The sequence below is a fragment of the Coregonus lavaretus genome (genome assembly GCF_964263955.1).
Source record: "Coregonus lavaretus genome assembly, chromosome: 29".
Taxonomy (NCBI): domain Eukaryota; kingdom Metazoa; phylum Chordata; class Actinopteri; order Salmoniformes; family Salmonidae; genus Coregonus; species Coregonus lavaretus.
In genome coordinates, this window is record NC_140016.1 from 22057967 (window position 1) to 22077855 (window position 19889).

The 19889-nt window shown below is 42.9% G+C and overlaps 1 protein-coding gene across 1 annotated transcript in view; it reads right to left on the minus strand.

The window, feature by feature from the left end:
- The window catches only part of LOC311104903 (phosphatidylinositol 3,4,5-trisphosphate 5-phosphatase 2B-like), a gene marked incomplete at its 5' end in the record, with an annotated part of 42470 nt that overhangs the window by 19839 nt on the left and 2742 nt on the right, over positions 1-19889 (minus strand). The window contains 10 exons of the mRNA XM_084146875.1: positions 1475-1671; positions 2032-2134; positions 2807-2907; positions 3009-3123; positions 3244-3450; positions 3744-3833; positions 4997-5084; positions 5208-5348; positions 5494-5774; positions 14888-14951. Of these exons, the coding sequence (XP_084003001.1) occupies positions 1475-1671; positions 2032-2134; positions 2807-2907; positions 3009-3123; positions 3244-3450; positions 3744-3833; positions 4997-5084; positions 5208-5348; positions 5494-5774; positions 14888-14951 (1387 nt within the window). The remainder of the gene's footprint in view (positions 1-1474; positions 1672-2031; positions 2135-2806; positions 2908-3008; positions 3124-3243; positions 3451-3743; positions 3834-4996; positions 5085-5207; positions 5349-5493; positions 5775-14887; positions 14952-19889) is intronic.

The following is a 19889-nucleotide window of genomic DNA, read 5'->3' on the forward strand; positions in this document are numbered from 1 at the left end:
GAGAGACACAGATGGAGAGATGGTGACAGAGCCACACATACAGTAGAGAGATAGAGACACACAGATGGAGAGATGGTGACAGAGCCACACATACAGTAGAGAGAGAGACACACAGATGGAGAGATGGTGACAGAGCCACACATACAGTAGAGAGATAGAGACACACAGATGGAGAGATGGTGACAGAGCCACACATACAGTAGAGAGAGAGACACACACAGATGGAGAGATGGTGACAGAGCCACACATACAGTAGAGAGAGAGAGACACAGATGGAGAGATGGTGACAGAGCCACACATACAGTAGAGAGAGAGACACACACAGATGGAGAGATGGTGACAGAGCCACACATACAGTAGAGAGAGAGACACAGATGGAGAGATGGTGACAGAGCCACACATACAGTAGAGAGAGAGACACACACAGATGGAGAGATGGTGACAGAGCCACACATACAGTAGAGAGATAGAGACACACAGATGGAGAGATGGTGACAGAGCCACACATACAGTAGAGAGAGAGAGACACACACAGATGGAGAGATGGTGACAGAGCCACACATACAGTAGAGAGAGAGAGACACACAGATGGAGAGATGGTGACAGAGCCACACATACAGTAGAGAGAGAGACACACAGATGGAGAGATGGTGACAGAGCCACACATACAGTAGAGAGAGAGAGACACAGATGGAGAGATGGTGACAGAGCCACACATACAGTAGAGAGAGAGAGACACACACAGATGGAGAGATGGTGACAGAGCCACACATACAGTAGAGAGAGAGAGACACACAGATGGAGAGATGGTGACAGAGCCACACATACAGTAGAGAGAGAGACACACAGATGGAGAGATGGTGACAGAGCCACACATACAGTAGAGAGAGAGAGACACAGATGGAGAGATGGTGACAGAGCCACACATACAGTAGAGAGAGAGACACACACAGATGGAGAGATGGTGACAGAGCCACACATACAGTAGAGAGATAGAGACACACAGATGGAGAGATGGTGACAGAGCCACACATACAGTAGAGAGAGAGAGACACAGATGGAGAGATGGTGACAGAGCCACACATACAGTAGAGAGATAGAGACACACAGATGGAGAGATGGTGACAGAGCCACACATACAGTAGAGAGAGAGACACACACAGATGGAGAGATGGTGACAGAGCCACACATACAGTAGAGAGAGAGAGACACAGATGGAGAGATGGTGACAGAGCCACACATACAGTAGAGAGAGAGAGACACAGATGGAGAGATGGTGACAGAGCCACACATACAGTAGAGAGATAGAGACACACAGATGGAGAGATGGTGACAGAGCCACACATACAGTAGAGAGAGAGACACACACAGATGGAGAGATGGTGACAGAGCCACACATACAGTAGAGAGAGAGCAAGAGAGAGAGAGAAAATTGAGATAAATGGAGACCAAGAGAGGGAAAGCTGACGCTCACCTGTTTGTACTCTATGTGAGTGTAGCTGTGTAGAGTAGCCTTGATGTGCTCGGTCCACTCCTTCTCCCCCTGAGAGTTCTCCTGGGTACCCAGGGCGTAGATGTCATGAGGCAGCAGAGCTGTGGACTCATCTGGGGTTCGACCCAGACCACAACACGTCACCCAGGACTGCAGACTGCGAGGGGGAGGGGAGCCACCTGAACACACAGGCATTAAGATATTTAGTGAGGGTCCAACATAGACCAACATCTAGTGCTCATGTTTCCAATAAGATCATTATGGCTTTCCAGTGTAATAATTCTGTAATAACTTAGCTAGCCGTAGCTAGCGCTACCAGTGATAGTATTGATGTCAGATAGTAGCTCAGCTGGTAGAGCCCGGCGCTTGTAACGCCAGGGTAGTGGGTTCGATCCCCGGGACCACCCATACACAAAGAAAATGTATGCACGCATGACTGTAAGTCGCTTTGGATAAAAGCGTCTGCTAAATGGCATATTATTATTATTATTATATTGTATTACTCTAGGACAGTGAGGTGCCATAGGTGTCTTAGTTACCCATGTTCCAGCTGCCCACAAACACAGAGATTACATCAGGTTCACTCAGATGGGAGTGCTTGGTCTTCATCAGCTGTAGCAGCTGGCAGAATGCCTCCCGTTTCTGGAGGGAAGAGAGAGTGTTCTCAGTCAATATAAAACTACAATGTCATGCACCACAAAAATCTGAGGAGGCACAAAGTACATGAGGATGGCTGGGGAGTGGTCTGGAGGGGGACTGTACATTTGAGAATTTTCCATTTTTCGAACACCTGAAACAGCTTTTTCTTGCAATCTAGAGCCATAATCATTATGCTTGATTCTATGTAAAAATAAAATAAACAATAAAAAACGTATATTCTTCTGCATATCTAAGAATACTCTTGAGCTGTCTGCATCCTCCTGACTGGGGTTCTTAAAAAATAAAATAATAATATGCTTCCCTGCATCTCTGCTAAAATCTGGGTAAAAGATTGAAAGGAATGTGAGTCTTATTCAGTACATTGCTTGCTTTTCTAAAGTCCAGCAACCTTGCCAGCAGGCATGCCAGCTGAGACAGTTAGACAAGCTAGCTATTCTAACTTGATAGCCTGAAATGTCTCCTTGTTAGCTAGTTATGAGGTTGGGAGATTGGGAACCTATCTGGGCTAGCTATAGCCAACTTCATAAAATCGCTCGGTCGCTACTAGTTTTACAGAGAAACAACAACAACAAAAAAACATTAAAGTATATATTTTGCTGAAAGGAGAAATCTTAGAGGCCCCCTGCATACAGATGAACGTAGAACTGTATATACCCTTGCATTCTCAAATATGAGCTCTTGTGGGGTGTTGTGATGACTGTCCACGACCATGCGCAGCTTGGCTGGGCTGCTCTGGAACTTGACTAACTGCAGAACTGACACATGTAGGCAGAAGGAAAAATAGGTGAACCATTAAGATCATGTAACTTGATCAAACTCAGTCAAGCAACATTAGACGTTGTTGTTATTCTCTTACTCTGTTCATGTGAGACTGTCTCCACTCCAAATGACCCGGCCTTCCTGTCAAACAGCAGCACTCCTGTGTCCACATCCACTGACACTGTCTGTCTGCCATAACGCACCATCTTAATCTAGACACACACACACACACAGACAGACACACACACAGATGGTCAAAAATAGGAATCACTGACTAATCAGCTGGTATGCCCCCTTAAAAATATGAAGTGGCCCTTGTCGCTCTCGCTCACCTGAAAGGAGTGGACAGGTATGGGCCTGGCATGGTTCGTGGCTACAGGGACTGGGGCGGGGACAGGTGCTGGGGCGGGGACAGGGACGGGGGCGGGGACAGGTGCTGGAGCTGGAGCAGGGGCTGGAGCAAGGGTGGGCTCAGGTGGAGGGGCAGGCTGCACAGCCAGGTTGTGATTGGTCACAGCATCTTGAAGAGCTTTCAGCACCTGCACAGTAAGAGCATAGAGAGCGCTAGACTGTATAGACCAGTGGTTCCCAACCTTTTTCGGTTACTGTACCGGCAACTGAGTTCTGCTCTGCCCGGAGTACCCCTGAAGTACCTCCTCATGAGCATTTTATCAGTAGGCCTACGATCTCATGAGTCTTCTCAAGTACCCCCTATTGATAGGCCAAGTACGCCCAGAGGTCCTAGTACCCCTGGTTGGGAACCACTGGTCTAGACCATGAAACTAAGACTGATATGTATTGGGGGGTAGTGTGTGAGTATGTGAGTACATACCCTCTTCTCCAGGGAGGAGAGCAGGCTGACCAGTACAGAGATCTTACACAGCAGGCTGTCCAACTCCATATCTGGACCTGTACCCATATTCTAAAAGGAGGGACATTAATATAGTAAGGAGCTGTGTGCTATGTGCAATACAGGTAGACATACACTGAGTGTACAAAACATTAAGAACACCTTCTTAATATTGAGTTGCACCCCATTTTGCCCTCAGAACAACCTCAATTTGTCGGGGCATGGACTCTACAAGGTGTCGAAGGCAATCCACAAGGATGCTTGCCCATGTTGACTCCAATGCATCCCACAGTTGTGTCAAGTTGGCTGGATGTCCTTTGGGTGGTGGACCATTCTTGATACACACTGGAAACTGTTGAGCGTGATAAACCCAGCAGCGTTGCAGTTCTTGACACAAACCGGTGCGCCTGGCACCTACTACCATACCCTGTTCCAAGGCGCTTAAATATTTTGTCTTGCCCATTCACCCTCTAAATGGCACATATACACAATCCATGTCTCAATTCTCTCAAGGTTTAAAAATAATTATTTAACCTGTCTCCTCCCCTTCATCTACACTGATTGAAGTGGATTTAACAAGTGACATCAATAAGGGATCATAGCTTTCACCTGGATTCACCTTGTCAGTCTATGTCATGGAAAGAGCAGGTGTCCTTAATGTTTTGTACACTCAGTGTATATTGTTCCCCATGAATTGAACATATTTAGAGATGCTTTATTTTCAATTAGTGCACTAGAGGGCATAACAAAGCAGATTTCCATTCTGTTTTTGTCTTCTTAGTTTGTGGGTCCCTTGTGGACCATAGTAGAGTAGACAGAGGGTTACAGACAAGGTAGGACTGACGGGACAGGACAGACAGGGTAGGACAGACAGAACAAGACAGACAGGACAGGACAGACAAGGGGGGACAGACATGGAAGGCCAGACAGGACAGGACAGACATGGAGGGACAGACATGGTGGGACAGACAGGACAGGACAGACAGGACAGACAAGGTTGTACAGACAGGACAGGACAGACAGGTCAGGACAGACTGGGTAGAATAGACATATTAGGACAGACAGGGTAGACAGGCCAGGTCAGACAGGGTAGGATAGATATAGAAGGACAGACAGGGAAGACAGGGTAGGACAGACATAGAAGGACAGACAGGTTGGACAGACAGGACAGACAAGACAGGACAGACAGGGTAGGACAGACAGGACAAACAGGATATATCACAGAAGGGATGTACCTGTGACTTGGCGGAGGTTAAAGGGCAGATGGGATGGTCAAACACTTTGGCCAGCGTCTCCAAACTGGACATGGTCAGGTCAATCTCACTGTGGATCAGAGAATCCATTTCATTTTTTCCTCATGATAACCAACAAAGCCATCACATCACAAATACCAAATGGCATAGAACACTTTAAATGTAATAGCAGTTGTTACATGGTGAAACCCACCTGTTGAGTCCCTGGCATGCAGTGCCCAGGGTTTGGTGTAGATGGCGTAGGCCTGTTGCTCCTCTACGTAGACCCTCCACATCCAGAGGCAGCTCACTGCGCAGATACTCACTGAGCAGCCCAACCACCTCACCTGCCATGCTGTGAAACCAGGGAACCACAAGCACCACTAGGCAATTTGAAGAGAGATGCCACAGGAAAGTGCTACAGTGCTAAAGTACTTTCATCCCTAAATCCCCAGACCAATACTACACATTTTGTACATCTGTATACTCCTGATGTGTACCTGGGTGTGTTGAGCTCCTGTAGCCTATGGAGGAAGAGGAGGTGTGGGGGCGGGGTTACTGGGAGTCCAGCGGGGGGAGCTGTAATGACCGAGACTGGGGCTGGGCTGGGACTCCACACCAGCCCTGGCTTCTCATCATCACCTGAGCTCTCGTCACCAGGCTCCATATCCCTCCCCACAGGGTACAGCAGGGGGGTGACCAGACCCTTATGGGGGTGCTGGTACCCCAACACTAGGTCCCCCAGTGTACGGAAACAGTTCACCTGCACCCCCTGAGACGTCTGTGGGGAAGCACACACACAGACATACACTGAGTGTACAAAACATTAGGAACACCTTCCTAATATTGAGTTTCATTCCCTTTTGCCCTCAGAACCGCCTCAATTCGTTGGGGGTGTGGACTCTACAAGGTGTCGAAAGTGTTCCACAGGGATGCTGGCCCATGTTGACTCCAATGCTTCCCACAGTTGTGTCAAGTTGACTGGATGTCCTTTGGGTGGTGGACCATTCTTGATACACACTGGAAACTGTTGAGTGTGAAAAACCCAGCAGCATTGCAGTTCTTGACACAAACCGGTGCGCCTGGCACCTACTACCATACACTGTTCAAAGGCACTTAAATATTTTGTCTTGCCCATTCACCCTCTGAATGGCACACATACACAATCCATGTCTCAATTGTGTCAAGGCTTTAAAATCCGTATTTAACATGTCTCCTCCCCTTCATCTACACTGATTGAAGTGGATTTAACAAGTGACATCAATACGGGATCATAGTGTTCACCTGATCAGTCTATGTCATGGAAAGAACAGGTGTTCCTAATGTTTTGTCTACTCAGTGTATAAATACAATTTATATAGACATTCACAGACACATATAGAGATTAGCTTAAACATATATAATGTGGCCTTACTTTGAAGGCCTAGTTTTACGCTAACACAGTGGCCTGAAACTCCTGGCTTACAGCTTAAACCTTTTTGTTTTTTATGTGAATGTGCATACATGGGCTGTGGTTACAAAACATTACCCAGAAAGGTCTAAAATACCATAAACTCAACATTAATATATATATATATATATATATATATATATATATATATATATATATATATATATAACCTACACACAGGTGATCATCATGTTCCTAAACTGTTCCTACAAGTTCCTAAAGCTTGGAAGACTGTCTCAAATATGCAGTGCATCTGTTCAGGATCAGCATGTACTGTTCTAACATTATCCACAAAAGCAAAATGGCTGTGGATGTTTTGAATGTGACTGCATGCCTCCAGAGCTCCTCATATCTGGCAGCCAACTGACCTGGATATACTCAGGAGGGGCATTTGGAATAGAGGTGCTACTCTCCTAGACCCTGGAGGTGCCAAACAGAAGCCACAGCCCCTCACCTCTGTTTGAATGGCCAGAACAAGAACCACATCAAACACACACCGCCCAGCGGGCTGCAGAAACCCCTACTATCCCCACAGGACAGGAGATTATGTCACAACCAACCACCCACCCCACATCCTGGTCACTGACAAGGTTTGCTGCCATGAGTCTGACCAACGCTTTATAACCAGCGCCTCCGCTTCCAGTGCCAGTTTTTTATCCAACGAGAGACTGGGCCGACCGAAGCGCGGAGGTGGCCGCGGTCACGCGTACGGACGAAATGCTGTACCCAACGGGGTAAGAAGAAACGACTACCAGAGGCAGAGGGGACCGTTCACATGGTCCCAGAACCCACGGGACTGAGTGTCTTTAATTTACCAAGCAAGATATTGAGTCCTGCCCATGTCTCCTTGCTTAATAAAGGGTTATATTTTGTGCCTACAACTCAGTGCAACGATTTCGATGTTAAGGTAGACATGTTTAAGTTTTTTAGAATCATCCGTTTAAGGGAATACTTCAGCTCCCCTACTCGTGGTATTTCAACTGAACATGTAGGTGGCTCACCTGCACATACTCCGACTCCTTTCAGAAGTACGAGTTATTTTGTACCTCCAGCCAATCGCAATCACTCTATTGAGACATATTGCAGACTTTTGAAAAATATATTGTAATCTCCTTGAGAACATATTACATTTTAGCGGACGCTCTTATCCAGAGCGACTTACAGTTAGTGCATATATTTTTCATACTTGCCCCCAGTCCGAATCGAACCCACAACACTGGCGTTGCAAGCGACATGCTCTACCAACTGAGCTACACGGGAGGCTACATATCTTTCCATAATTTACCTAAGTATTAAAAACAAGCTTTGCTTGATTTACAATCCGATACATCAGTTCTTACCCGCCCTGCTGATAAGGGTGGGTCGGTTGTACTCATGGATAGGACAGTTTATGTAAATTAGTGTCATTTACAAGAAACTCAGAAGTGACCCCACTTCCCAATTTCAGAACACTATCTTTACTGTCCTAGATGGGTATTTGTTCTGGTCAAATCACCAAAAAAGAACACGACTTTTTGGCTATTCAACACCCTAAAATTGCCACCTTCTATACTTTGCCGAAATTACACAAGAATGTTACAAAACCTCCAGGGAGCCCTATTGTAGCGGGCATTGATGCAGTAACAGCCCCTTTATCGACCTTTGTTGACTTTTTTATTAGACTACTCGCAGAACAGTTCCCCTCCTTTGTAAAGGACACCAGCAGTATGATCTCTATTATTGAATCTCTTGATCCTCTCCCTGATAATACCTTGTTAGTTACTTTTGATGTTGAGTCGTTATACACGAATATTCCACACGAGGGCGGTATTGAGGCCATGGAGCATTTTCTTCTGCAACGTGACCCAAATGAACTACCTTCCAGTGCATGCATTATAATATTGGCTGAAATAGTACTCACACACAACTACTTCATGTTTCTAAATTATTTCTTTATTCAGACGAAGGGTACTGCTATGGGATCCCCTATGGCTCCTAACTATGCTAATTTGTATGTGGGTTACATGGAGAAACAGTCAATTTTCAATCCTCTCAAAAATGTTTTCTTGCCTAACATTATTATTTTGAAACGGTACATTGATGATATTTTTGTTCTATGGATGGGTGATTCAAAACAGCTCCAGGCATTCCTTAACTCTTGTTCTGAGCACCTGAGATTTACTATACAATCTGACACACGTCAAATCAGTTTCCTTGATCTTCTGATTTTGTGTGAGGATAATGTTCTATACACTGAGCTTTACAGGAAACCAACTGATCGTAACAGTTTGTTGAGGGCTGATAGTTGTCACCCGCTTCCCTTGAAAAACAGTTTCCCCTACATGTCACGTCTCCTCCCGTTGCTCCCCTCCGGCGCTCTGATTCGCCGGTCTACTGAGCTACTGGTCTGAGCGCACCACCTCGGCAACACCGGAATGGAAACCCTACGCACCCTAATTACCTCCAGCGCACCTGCACCTCATCACCACCCCTATATAGCCCTGGACTGTTCAGTGTTGTGTGCGTTGTTGTTTGCTCGCTCAGTGTTAAGTAAACCTTTACATTGTTCATTCCTGCCTCTTGTATCCTCAGTACTCGTTACACTACAGCCAATTCTGTCAAATCAAAAGCATTTGCAAAAAATAATCACATTTCGACACATATGGCTGAGACGCAAAGAAAATTCAAGGAGAGGGGGTACAAAAATGGTAAGATTAATACTGCCATTGAGAAAATTCAAAACAAATCGAGACCTGATCTCTTTCAAGGATAGTCTCGCAAAAAGAAGCGTTCTTGCGTTCTGACTACACGCTATTCAAAGCGCTCAGAACAAACTAAGGGAATCGTTCACAAACATTGGCACATTCTAAGATCCGATGACAGTATCGGTAATGTGTTTTCGGACCCTCCCTTGGTCAAATTCTCGCGGGGCAGAAATCTCTGATCAATTGGTAAACTGATTTACCACCCCTAAATATCCCTGCACAACGTCTATTTGCGCCTCTACCGGATGGAAACTACAAATGTAATGGCTGCTCTCAATGCAATGGCACTTACAAATGTAGATCCTTCAAACACCCCCAAACAGGGAAACAGATCCCAATCAAAGGTGTTATCACGTGCTCCACTATGGCAGTTATTTATCTTAACTTGTCCTTGTGGTAAACATGATGTGGGTAAAACAAAGGGCGAGTTAAAAGTACGAATCTCGGAGCATCGTAGTACCATTGGGTGCAAAAACTCGACATACCCAGTCGCGGCCCACTTTGGAAGCGAACAACTCGATTTCGTCCCAAAGTTATACCGGCATCGAACATGTCACCCTCCCTAGGAGAGGGGGTGACCTCGACAAGTTATTGTTAAAACGAGAGGCTGCCTGGATATTTAATTTAAAGACCCTTGCTCCCTTCGGTCTCAACGTAGACTTTGATTTGAAGCCATTCTTGTGATTTTGCTATTCATTGTAAATGTTTGGGCCTATGTAGCCACGATGTATCTATGATCTTATGCTATCTATTCATGTTTTTTGTATGTTCTGTTTATCTGTGAATTTACCAATGATATCAGGCCATGATTACAGACACCTGTGTGTGTCCTTTGACACTATATAAACTAGTGACCTGCAGTGTTTGTCGTTACCCTGATGAAGACAGCTTGTCTGTCGAAACGTTGGTTATTAGGTTATTAAATTATTGCATCTGAGCTCCTAGAGTGTGCGGCTCTCCTTTTTCTTATTCAAGTGTTCTACTCCGTTAGCCAGCACCTTGCCTAAATAGGTGTGCGTTTCTTTCACCTCCATATTGCTGCCATGAGTCAGTGTTCCAGCAGTCTACTAGCTGACCTCTGTGTTCTGAGCCAGTCTACCTTAAACACCCGCTGCCCGCTACAAACACTCCAACAGACAGACGCCTCAGATATGTACAGTAAACATGAAGGGGAAACACACATTCACCAGCCATAGACAACCACATTAAGGTGCCAGTCAGACACAAAGACTGTTTACACTAATTGCACTCAAAATACCCACAACGCTGCGGGCACAGACGTATTAGATGTCACGGACAAACTCAGACACAGGGCACTCACAGCAACACTGCAAAAAATAAAAGCATTTTTCATGTAAGTCTTAATTTTAGAAACGTTTGTTTTCCTCGTGTGGTTTGAAAAACCATTTTTGGCAGACGTTACCTGCCCCAGCTGCCAGGGACTATTCAAATGATTTATGCATTTTTTCGAGGAGCTCTTGAAAAGTGATTACATACTAAATGAAGACTAAATGACACAGGGAGACAAAAATGGCCTCTCTTTTCGCTCAAAATATCCCCTCTGTAAAATAGCCCTCTCAGAAAAACAAGAAAGCAACACAGCAATCCCTACGTGGTAATGGTTTCAAAGCCAGTGAGACAGTCTGCTTACTGGAGACTTTACTGACTTCAGTGGAAAACAAACGAAGCAGCGATGCAGTATGTGGAAGACAGCCCTCATCTGAAAGTAAAGGTTATATAGTATTTGAGCTGTTGTCTTTGGACTTGTGCACCCAGACACGGTGAAGGAATTTACAGGCTGCCTCTAACGTTTTAGTTTTTGTGTTTTTCTCCGTCCTGATAATTAGGACCAGGCACAGGCTCTTGAAAGGAGTCATCCCAAATACTTACTGTGTCTAATACACACACATATAACCGACACACACAAACCAATCCCAGCCACCCCTATCCTCTGAGCGGCTAACCATCAACAAACACATCCCTGTCCATGACACATACACACTCAAAGCACAAACAGATCCAACCCCCTTAGAGCACTGGTCAATGACCCAGTGCATGGGTAGAGCAGGAATCTGTGACACACACACACACAATTTCTCCTCTGTGCAGCTGAGGTCATTATCCGAGCATGTGGCAACATGGCAGAAAGAGATGCCATTAAAACAACAAGGCATGTAGCAGAATGAGCCCAGTATTAGAACACAAGACGCTCCCTGTTTCCCTTACAACAGACAACAACACAACTCTGTTGTCGTACAGTAACGATAACAACTACAGTATTGTACTATACATTCTTTCTCGATAGTGGTTGCTACAACAGGATACTGTTGCATGTGTACATGTAGGTTACAGTATATTAGTTTAGTTACCAGGCACGTGCACAGATAGGGGTCTACCTGTGCCCGAGAACTTGCCCCTTTGCCCTCCCACTCGCCAAGTGAGTTTTGTCCTTGTCTTGCTTCTTGCTAGCTTGATAATAGTTGTTGGCTAGATGTAGTTACTAGGTTTACTAGCTGGAGTGACCTTATGATATATAATTAAATAATTTATATATACACTACCGCTCAAAAGTTTTAGAACACCTACTCATTCAAGGGTTTTTCTTTATTTTTTTTACTATTTTCTACATTGTAAAATAATAGTGAATACATAAACTATGAAATAACACATATGGAATCATGTAGTAACCAAAAAAGTGTTAAACAAATCAAAATATATTTTATATTTGAGATTCTTCAAATAGCCACCCTTTGCCTTGATGACAGCTTTCCACACTCTTGGCATTCTCTCAACCAGCTTCACCTGGAATGCTTTTCCAACAGTCTTGAAGGAGTTCCCACATATGCTGAGCACTTGTTGGCTGCTTTTCCTTCCCTCTGCGTTCCAACTCATCCCAAACCATCTCAATTTGGTTGAGGTCGGGGGATTGTGGAGGCCAGGTCATCTGATGCAACACTCCATCACTCTCCTTCTTGGTAAAATAGCCCTTACACAGCCTGGGGGTGTGTTGGGTCATTGTCCTGTTGAAAAACAAATGATAGTCCCACTAAGCCCACACCAGATGGGGTGGTGTATCACTGCAGAATGCTGTGGTAGCCATGCTAGTTAAGTGTATCTTGAATTCTAAATAAATCACAGACAGTGTCACTAGCAAAGCACCCCCACACCATCACACCTCCTCCTCCATGCTTCACTGTGGGAACCACACATGCAGAGATCATCCGTTCACCTACTCTGTGTCTCACAAAGACAACCAAAAATCTCAAATTTGGACTCCAGACCAAAGGACACATTTCCACCGGTCTAATGTCCATTGTTCGTGTTTCTTGGCCCAAGCAAGTCTCTTCTTCTTATTGGTGTCCTTTAGTAGTGGTTTCTTTGCAGCAATTCAACCACGAAGGCCTGATTCACACAGTCTCCTCTGAACAGTTGATGTTGAGATGTGTCTGTTACTTGAAGCATTTATTTGGGCTGCAATTTCTGAGGCTGATGGACTGTCATTTCTCTTTGCTTATTTGAGCTGTTCTTGCCAGAATATGGTATTTTACCAAATGGGGCTATCTTCTGTATATCAATCTTCTGTATTTCAAATTCCACAAAATAACAAGGTACACCTGTTTATTGAAATGCATTCCAGGTGACTACCTCATGAAGCTGTTTGAGAGAATGCCAAGAGTGTGTAAACTGTCATCAAGGCAAAGGGTGGCTACTTTGAAGAATCTCAAATATAAAATATATTTTGATTTGTTTAACACTTTTTTGGTTACTACATGATTCAATGTGTGTTATTTCATCATTTTGATGTCTTCAGTATTACTCTACAATGTACAAATAACCAACTCATCATCAAGCTTTGATTTTAATCAGCTGTGTAGTGCTTGGGCAAAAACCAAAACGTGCTACCAGTGGGGGCCCCAAGAATTTTTGGAAACAGTGATCTAGAGTGTTTCCCAACCCTGGTCCTCGAGTACACCCAACAGTACACATTTTCGTTGTAGCCCTAGACTCTAGCTAACCACCATGTACTAAAATATCCACAGCCAGCCATATATCATGAGTTAGAAGATTATGAATATTATATTATGAAGTTATTACTTAAGAGCATTGAAAATAAATCACAATCGGTAAAAAAAAAAAAATTCTAGCTAGCAAACTAGGAGATTTACATCAATCATCAACATCAATGAGCTGATAGCGCACCCTCTTGTTAATAATGTCTTTAGGAGGCATTGTAACTTGCTTGCTTACAATTTGTGATGAGTGTGTGCTGTTGCAGAAGTAAATAGGCCAATGCTCAAATGTAAAAAAACAAAATCGCTACAGAGGCAGTTAGTATGTTATGAATTTCGAAATATGAATGATGAAATTCATCAGGGGTGTGCCGGTGGGTGCCCTTTTCACTTTGAGCACCTGCCCCCTGACAGGTCTGTGCATGGCCCTGTTAGTTCAGGGATTCTTTAACGACGGGACAATCTCAACTTTTTTCCCACAAATATTTGTCTTAATATTAACACAGTTTGAAATATATATTTTGATAGACCAAAGTATCAGCTATTTATTTTTTCATAGAATGCAACTAACTGGATTTATGTCAACATTGTCAGACACCATAAAAGGCTAATTTCATTAGCATTTTGGCATGTTATTATTATTATTTTTTTTTTTTTACATAAAACAACATTTATATAGCAAACATTATTCCTTTGGTCTCCCACATCAAATACTTCAATAGTGTAAGCATTTGTTACAGAACAGCGATGAAAATATTTTTTCTGAATATTGACCCCAAACATTTATTTTAAGGGGGTTAGCCATCAGTGACAGATTTAACAAGCCACTGACGGAGTTGACAACGATACTCAAAACATTTTCACCTCTAAAAATAAAAGTTCAATACAAACATTTCTAAAATATGGAAAATTATTCATTTGAAAATCCCCAATAAAAACATAACAATTCTATCAGATCTTTCAGCACTCTGAAATCTGACGGAGTTTATGTTTTACAACTCATTCAAGTGGAATGCACAGTAGCAATTTAGTTTTCCTCAGTTGCTTTATGACTCTAAAATCTAATTAAATGTGACATATTTGAACCAAAATTCATATTATATCTTAATCTATCAGGCAGATGGAGTTGACAGTTTATGGTTGTGACCATGGTGATTTCAAAATTGTTTGTTTAAATCTATCAAAAGGAGAGAATTTTACAGACCATGAGCAGTCTTGCTCATTCCTGATTAATTTAGGATTTTAGACAAATTGACCAAATCTCCGGACACATCTTTTAGGTATCAGAGTTTTGAGAGAAATTTTCTTTAAAGCCACAGAGGGTTATGGCAAGAAACTACATAAGATAATTGTTCAGTTAATGTCCATTATTGCCAGTTTTTAGAATTATAAACACTATTTTGGAGGGTTTGAAATTGGGATCCTTTGCTCCAGACAAGGGCATTCCCAGGCATACTGTAGAGCTGACATGGAAATTAATAATATAGAAAGTATTTAGAAAATTCCAAAAACAAATATTTTCCCTTATAAAATTATCCTAAAATATGTTTTAAGCTCAAATAATGCAACAAAATATTTTTGTTTTTTTAACTATAAAAACAAAGTTTCCCTGCCGGACAAGGATTGCCCTGACTTTCAATGTGAGTGGGGTATGGAAACTCGAACTTGAACTCTAATGATGGTCACTCACCTGAACAGCTAATAGGCCGTCTACATCAGGAAGAATACGATAAGTGTGAACATGCCGTTGGAACCTGAAAAGGGGAAAATAACATTTATAAATGTACTATGAACTCCAAGACAGCACTAAACAGCACTATACCACTGCCGTGGGACAGAAATAAACATTGAAAGGCAAAACATGCTTTACAGTAACAGCAAAATAAAGAAGAGCAGATGTGCTGCTCTTGTTAAAGATACTACAACTTTATAAACAAGACGCCAATTTGTTGATGTGAGACTCATTTCGATGGTTATTTTAGCAACTTCACGGTCCATTGCGGTAGCATGAGACTACATGACTACCCACACACCTACTGTTTTAACACACCACTGTTTACACAAGCTATAGCTACAGTGGGGGAAAAAAGTATTTAGTCAGCCACCAATTGTGCAAGTTCTCCCACTTAAAAAGATGAGAGAGGCCTGTAATTTTCATCATAGGTACACGTCAACTATGACAGACAAATTGAGATTTTTTTTCCCAGAAAATCACATTGTAGGATTTTTAATGAATTTATTTGCAAATTATGGTGGAAAATAAGTATTTGGTCACCTACAAACAAGCAAGATTTCTGGCTCTCACAGACCTGTAACTTCTTCTTTAAGAGGCTCCTCTGTCCTCCACTCGTTACCTGTATTAATGGCACCTGTTTGAACTTGTTATCAGTATAAAAGACACCTGTCCACAACCTCAAACAGTCACACTCCAAACTCCACTATGGCCAAGACCAAAGAGCTGTCAAAGGACACCAGAAACAAAATTGTAGACCTGCACCAGGCTGGGAAGATTGAATCTGCAATAGGTAAGCAGCTTGGTTTGAAGAAATCAACTGTGGGAGCAATTATTAGGAAATGGAAGACATACAAGACCACTGAATCTCCCTCGATCTGGGGCTCCACGCAAGATCTCACCCCGTGGGGTCAAAATGATCACAAGAACGGTGAGCAAAAATCCCAGAACCACACGGGGGGACCTAGTGAATGACCTGCAGAGAGCTGGGACCAAAGTAACAAAGCCTACCATCAGTAACACACTACGCCGCCAGGGACTCAAATCCTGCAGTGCAAGACGTGTCCCCCTGCTTAAGCCAGTACATGTCCAGGCCCGTCTGAAGTTTGCTAGAGTGCATTTGGATGATCCAGAAGAGGATTGGGAGAATGTCATATGGTCAGATGAATCCAAAATAGAACTTTTTGGTAAAAACTCAACTTGTCGTGTTTGGAGGACAAAGAATGCTGAGTTGCATCCAAAGAACACCATACCTACTGTGAAGCATGGGGGTGGAAACATCATGCTTTGGGGCTGTTTTTCTGCAAAGGGACCAGGACGACTGATCCGTGTAAAGGAAAGAATGAATGGGGCCATGTATCATGAGATTTTGAGTGAAAACCTCCTTCCATCAGCAAGGGCATTGAAGATGAAACGTGGCTGGGTCTTTCAGCATGACAATGATCCCAAACATACCGCCCGGGCAACGAAGGAGTGGCTTCGTAAGAAGCATTTCAAGGTCCTGGAGTGGCCTAGCCAGTCTCCAGATCTCAACCCCATAGAAAATCTTTGGAGGGAGTTGAAAGTCCGTGTTGCCCAGCGACAGCCCCAAAATATCACTGCTCTAGAGGAGATCTGCATGGAGGAATGGGCCAAAATACCAGCAACAGTGTCTGAAAACCTTGTGAAGACTTACAGAAAACGTTTGACCTGTGTCACAACAAATGGTATATAACAAAGTATTGAGAAACTTTTGTTATTGACCAAATACTTATTTTCCATCATAATTTGCAAATAAATTCATAAAAAATCCTACAATGTGATTTTCTGGATTCTTTTTTCTCATTTTGTCTGTCATAGTTGACGTGTACCTATGATGAAAATTACAGGCCTCTCTCATCTTTTTAAGTGGGAGAACATGCACAATTGGTGGCTGACTAAATACTTTTTTTCCCCACTGTATACAAACTGTCCTGAGGGGTGTCACTCACCTGAAAAACATATGGGCTTCATGTTCGATAATAATCACTTGGTAGCAAAATCATACTACTAGTCTTTGTCAAGTATCCAATAGATGGCTAACTTTTATCTCTACTACCTCTCACAATCTTGAGACACAGTACAGTAAATGCCTATAACACCCCCTCTGTTGAAAGCCCTCTGTTGAAAGCCCTCTGTTGAAAGCCCCCTGTTGAAAGCTTGACCTGGTAGAAAAGCACATGTGCAATTCATCTAAAAGGAATGCATATATCCCATTAATGAAGTTAGAGAATATGCAAAGAAACAGTAGACCTGTATTGATGTGGAGATTAGATTAGTGTACAGTAGGCCTGTATTGATGTGGATATTAGATTATTGTACAGTAGGCCTGTATTGACGTGGAGATTCGATTAGTGTACAGTAGGCCTGTATTGATGTAGATATTAGATTATTGTACAGTAGGCCTGTATTGATGTGGAGATTCGATTAGTGTACAGTAGGCCTGTGTTGATGTGGAGATTCGATTAGTGTACAGTAGGCCTGTATTGATGTGGGTATTAGATTATTGTACAGTAGGCCTGTATTGATGTGGAGATTCGATTAGTGTACAGTAGGCCTGTATTGATGTGGAGATTCGATTAGTGTACAGTAGGCCTGTATTGATGTGAGTATTAGATTATTGTACAGTAGGCCTGTATTTATGTGGAGATTCGATTAGTGTACAGTAGGTCTGTATTGATGTGAGTATTAGATTATTGTACAGTAGGCCTGTATTTATGTGGAGATTCGATTAGTGTACAGTAGGTCTGTATTGATGTGGGAAAACACAGAATAGAATACAACAAAAAAAGAATGAGAGAGAGGGGAAAAGAGAATGAGACAGCTAAGAGACACACACAGAGAGAGAGAGAGAGAGAGAGAGAGAGAGAGTGAGAGAGAGAGAGAGAGAGAGGGGGGGGGGGAGAGAGGGAGAGAGAGGGGAGAGAGAGAGGGAGAGAGAGAGAGGGGAGACTACATGACTACCCACACACCTACTGTTTTAACACACCACTGTTTACACAAGCTATAGCTATACAAACTGTCCTGAGGGGTGTCACTCACCTGAAAAACATATGGGCTTCATGTTCGATAATAATCACTTGGTAGCAAAATCATACTACTAGTCTTTGTCAAGTATCCAATAGATGGCTAACTTTTATCTCTACTACCTCTCACAATCTTGAGACACAGTACAGTAAATGCCTATAACACCCCCTCTGTTGAAAGCCCTCTGTTGAAAGCCCTCTGTTGAAAGCCCCCTGTTGAAAGCTTGACCTGGTAGAAAAGCACATGTGCAATTCATCTAAAAGGAATGCATATATCCCATTAATGAAGTTAGAGAATATGCAAAGAAACAGTAGACCTGTATTGATGTGGAGATTAGATTAGTGTACAGTAGGCCTGTATTGATGCGGATATTAGATTATTGTACAGTAGGCCTGTATTGACGTGGAGATTCGATTAGTGTACAGTAGGCCTGTATTGATGTAGATATTAGATTATTGTACAGTAGGCCTGTATTGATGTGGAGATTCGATTAGTGTACAGTAGGCCTGTGTTGATGTGGAGATTCGATTAGTGTACAGTAGGCCTGTATTGATGTGGGTATTAGATTATTGTACAGTAGGCCTGTATTGATGTGGAGATTCGATTAGTGTACAGTAGGCCTGTATTGATGTGGAGATTTGATTAGTGTACAGTAGGCCTGTATTGATGTGAGTATTAGATTATTGTACAGTAGGCCTGTATTTATGTGGAGATTCGATTAGTGTACAGTAGGTCTGTATTGATGTGAGTATTAGATTATTGTACAGTAGGCCTGTATTTATGTGGAGATTCGATTAGTGTACAGTAGGTCTGTATTGATGTGGGAAAACACAGAATAGAATACAACAAAAAAAGAATGAGAGAGAGGGGAAAAGAGAATGAGACAGCTAAGAGACACACACAGAGAGAGAGAGAGAGAGAGAGAGAGAGAGAGAGAGAGAGAGAGAGAGAGAGAGAGAGAGAGAGTGAGAGAGAGAGAGAGAGAGAGGGGGGGGGGGGAGAGAGAGAGAGAGAGAGAGGGGAGACTACATGACTACCCACACACCTACTGTTTTAACACACCACTGTTTACACAAGCTATAGCTATACAAACTGTCCTGAGGGGTGTCACTCACCTGAAAAACATATGGGCTTCATGTTCGATAATAATCACTTGGTAGCAAAATCATACTACTAGTCTTTGTCAAGTATCCAATAGATGGCTAACTTTTATCTCTACTACCTCTCACAATCTTGAGACACAGTACAGTAAATGCCTATAACACCCCCTCTGTTGAAAGCCCTCTGTTGAAAGCCCTCTGTTGAAAGCCCCCTGTTGAAAGCTTGACCTGGTAGAAAAGCACATGTGCAATTCATCTAAAAGGAATGCATATATCCCATTAATGAAGTTAGAGAATATGCAAAGAAACAGTAGACCTGTATTGATGTGGAGATTAGATTAGTGTACAGTAGGCCTGTATTGATGTGGATATTAGATTATTGTACAGTAGGCCTGTATTGACGTGGAGATTCGATTAGTGTACAGTAGGCCTGTATTGATGTAGATATTAGATTATTGTACAGTAGGCCTGTATTGATGTGGAGATTCGATTAGTGTACAGTAGGCCTGTGTTGATGTGGAGATTCGATTAGTGTACAGTAGGCCTGTATTGATGTGGGTATTAGATTATTGTACAGTAGGCCTGTATTGATGTGGAGATTCGATTAGTGTACAGTAGGCCTGTATTGATGTGGAGATTCGATTAGTGTACAGTAGGCCTGTATTGATGTGAGTATTAGATTATTGTACAGTAGGCCTGTATTTATGTGGAGATTCGATTAGTGTACAGTAGGTCTGTATTGATGTGAGTATTAGATTATTGTACAGTAGGCCTGTATTTATGTGGAGATTCGATTAGTGTACAGTAGGTCTGTA